Genomic DNA, 3,608 nt, shown 5'->3' with positions numbered 1-3,608 from the left:
TTTCATATTGATGCAATTTTGTAATTGTTTTAAAAAAGTTGATGATTTTTTTCCACATTTGTGCAACTTTGTAATTGTTTTTTAAAAGTTGATTTTTTTTCACATTTGTGCAATTTTGTAATTTTTTAAAAAAAATTGATGATTTTTTTCACATTTGTGCAATTTTGTAATTTTTTTTAAAAGTTGATTTTTTTCACATTTGTGCGATTTTGTAATTTATCTCTAAAGGTTAATGATTTTTTCACATTTGTGAAATCTTGTAATTTTTTTAAAAAAAGTTGATTTTTTTCACATTTGTGCAATTTTGTAATTTTTTCTTTAAAAAAAGTTGATAATTTTTTTCACATTGATGCAATTCTGTAATAAAATTTAAAAACAAAAGGAAAAGTTTAATAATAACTTTCTTCACATTGATGTAAAGGAAAAGTTTAATAATAACTTTCTTCACATTGATGTAATTTTGTAAAAAAAAAAAAAAAAAAAAAGTCCAAAAATCAAAGCACTTTATTTCCAAACACCAGGTCAAATCATGATAGCCCCAAAGCTATTCAGCCTTTCCCATTAACTTTTCTAGGGCGTCCATCCATCATAGATTTTCCTTAGAATCTCAACAGTGGGGGCGCCGGTGGCTTAGTGGTAGAGCAGGTGCCCCATCTACAAGGCTATTGCCGCAGCTGCCCGGGTTTGACTCCAGCCTGTGGCCCTTTGCTGCATGTCACTCCCTCTCTCTCTCTCCCCCTTTCACACTTGTCTGTCCTATCCATTAAAGGCTAAAAATGCCCCAAAAAAATCTTTAAAAAAACAAACAAAAAAGAATCTCAACAGTGACATATTCCCTTTAAACACGTGCATGGAAATGCTTAATTCATAATTCTGAAAGAGGAAGAAAACCCTTATAAACTCCCTATAAGTGTCTTCAAGTATCACATATTTACTCTACGTGTTGTTCCAGCTCTTCATTGAAGCTTTATCAAGTTTATAACAAGTGAAAATAATTTTATGGCTGCTCCATCACATCAAATGTAAATATCCAACATGTCTTGTGCATCATTTGGGACATTTCCCTCCTCCAGAAATCAACCTGATATATTCTCTAAAAAAATAATCATCATTTTAATGTAAGAACAGCCACTCCCATCATAAATGTCTGTATAGAGATTTTATTGAGGACGTGTTGGCAGGAAACCATAATTTACAAATGTGCAGTCAGAGCTCACTGAGCTCCGGCTTTAGGTGGAACCCACTCGTGGATCTTCTTGCGGGTGGTGGAGTAGGGCACATACTGGCTTGAGCTGCCGCTCACGTTGAACTGGTGGACCTCAGCCAGGAACTTCTTTGGCTCTGGTGGATGTGTGGTGGGGGGGTCGTCTGTCATACAGTGCAGCCAGCGATGCCTGGAGAGTGAACATGAAGAGAGTAGCTGACGGTAGCTTCTGTACACTTTTAGTGGACATACACTGATGGTGCACAAATGCCCCGAGTGGTTTCACAGCTGCCAGCTGCAGTGCTCTCACTCAATACTGGATCAATTTCAAATATTGTTTTTCCTGTTAGTCACTTAGACATAAAAACATGGGAAAAGGGCCCAACCCTTTACATAACAGTAGTTGTCAAGCTAAATCTTTCTTGTTATGCTTTTTTTATTTTTATGTCTTTGAAGTTAAAGTTGTATTTTTGCATGAAGGGAAATAATCTAAATCAATTATTTTACTTGCCAAGACAGTAGAGTAAAGTTAGACAGTCTGAGTCCACTAAACACAACAGCTTATTTTCATAATTCCTCAAAAACTAAACCTCAGCTTTTAATCCAAGAACACTGCCACAATATTCTGTGCAATTATTCAACTGTGCAATGTTTTTCAGTATATGACTTAAGTCTCACTTACATCTCTTGAATGTATATATTCATTCAACATACAATGCACATATTTCTTATGTTTAATCTTACTCTATTCTATTGATAAATATAGTAGGTAAATTTTCTCACTTACAGCCTCAGCACAGTGATGACACATATTTTATTTTTTAGATTTTTCATATCTTAAGTGTTACACTGATGTATAATGCATATTTTCATTTCAATTTTATTTTCTTTCATTGCTTTATATTTACATACTTCTTTTTCATACTCTTATTCTTCTTATATATCTCTATTCTTTACATCAGAGCGACTGTAATGAATCACAGTTTCCCCTCAAGATCAGTAAGGTATTTCTAACTCATTATCATATACCGCATATCTAAAGAGGAACTGGTATAATGTAGAATTCATTAAGTTGTGCAAAAGATACTACATTCTCAAAAAACAGATATGATGAATAGATGAATAGTAGACGTGACAATTTTGCCTAGAACACTCAAAGAGTTTCAGCCCAAATGGTTGTTGCTTAAATCAATTCTTTAACAAATGACAGGTCGTACCATTCAGCTGGAACCATGCTGCCGTCCACCTCCCATGTGGTGTTCTTCCCGTTCATCTCTGTGGTGTAGATCACCCAGCGGTGACGTCCTGAACACATTTGGACACAGTATGAAAAAAAAACACCCACATCTGATCATCATATGCAAAATCCCCTATAAAGCATCAATATTTTTAATGCAAATGTTCTGCTAGTGACATCATGCACATGTGGAGAAACTGGACTCACCAAAGAAGTAGTGCTTTTTGTCCTCATAGTATTTGTTCCCATATTTATCCACACCAATCAGGGCTCCTGTCTTTATATCATTCACCCTGCCAGGAAATGATGACGGTTAGGTTTACAGCCCCAAAACACATAGTGCACTGTGAACCAAACATAAAAGCTGACATGTTGCTTTAATGAACAGTTCTTGGTGACTGACTTTTGAGCCGAATTAATTAGTGGTTACTTAAGTTTTCCCCAGTATTGAGTTTTAGTTGATTTAAATCGAAATGGCTGCTGCTGCTCAACACAAACTTAAATTAGGGAATTTCTAAATGGAGTTTGGTGTAACATTCCAGCCACACACATTAACATTAAGGTCTGCTGGAGGTCCAGAATCCGGTTAGCTGCCTTGTTCAATGTTAGCTGTCAACATGCTAGCTGTGCTCTGAACACACAGACCCGGGTCACACAGCTTTATAAACCTCTCTCGGTGCTGAACAGAGGTTCGTTATACATTATGCAAACAGTGTGTTTAAACTGACCTGAAAAACTGGAACAGAAAACCTCGGACTCCTCCATGACCTCGTAACTGTCCCAAAGCCCTTCGGACGAGGTTCGCATACTCCGCCATCTTGAGACGGAAGATTTACAGAGACGGACTGTTGCGCATTAAAAACAGGTCCGAGTGGAACACCAACACCAGCCTGTGAACCTTTAGTTCCGCATACAGATAAAAATGTGTACGGTAACAGTAGTACTTATGGAATATTAATATTAATATACTTATATATTATATATTTATATATTTCTCCTAATGAACAACTCCTTTGATGTTTTCCAGTCAGGTTTTAGACCCCATCACAGCACTGAGACCGCTCTTATTAAGGTGACAAATGACATCCGCCTGAACACTGATGCAGGCAAAGTCTCAGTTTTAGTCCTGCTAGATCTGAGTGCTGCTTTTGACACTGTCGATCATGA

General features: G+C 36.6%; 1 protein-coding gene across 1 annotated transcript; it reads right to left on the bottom strand.

Moving 5' to 3' along the window:
* Positions 1-1,144: 1,144 nt before the first annotated feature.
* Positions 1,145-3,311, bottom strand: ndufa12 (NADH:ubiquinone oxidoreductase subunit A12). Its single transcript, XM_050036854.1, has 4 exons — positions 3,170-3,311; positions 2,649-2,734; positions 2,422-2,509; positions 1,145-1,394 (listed from the first exon to the last, which is right to left on the bottom strand). The coding sequence occupies exons 1-4, from the start codon at positions 3,256-3,258 to the stop codon at positions 1,214-1,216; spliced, it is 444 nt and encodes a 147-aa protein (XP_049892811.1). The 5' UTR covers positions 3,259-3,311; the 3' UTR covers positions 1,145-1,213.
* Between the last annotated feature and the right edge of the window lie 297 nt (positions 3,312-3,608).

Source organism: Epinephelus moara, chromosome 23 (genome assembly GCF_006386435.1).
Source record: "Epinephelus moara isolate mb chromosome 23, YSFRI_EMoa_1.0, whole genome shotgun sequence".
Taxonomy (NCBI): domain Eukaryota; kingdom Metazoa; phylum Chordata; class Actinopteri; order Perciformes; family Serranidae; genus Epinephelus; species Epinephelus moara.
The sequence above is the reverse complement of the archived record's forward strand: the minus strand, read 5'-3'. Positions and strand labels throughout refer to the sequence as shown.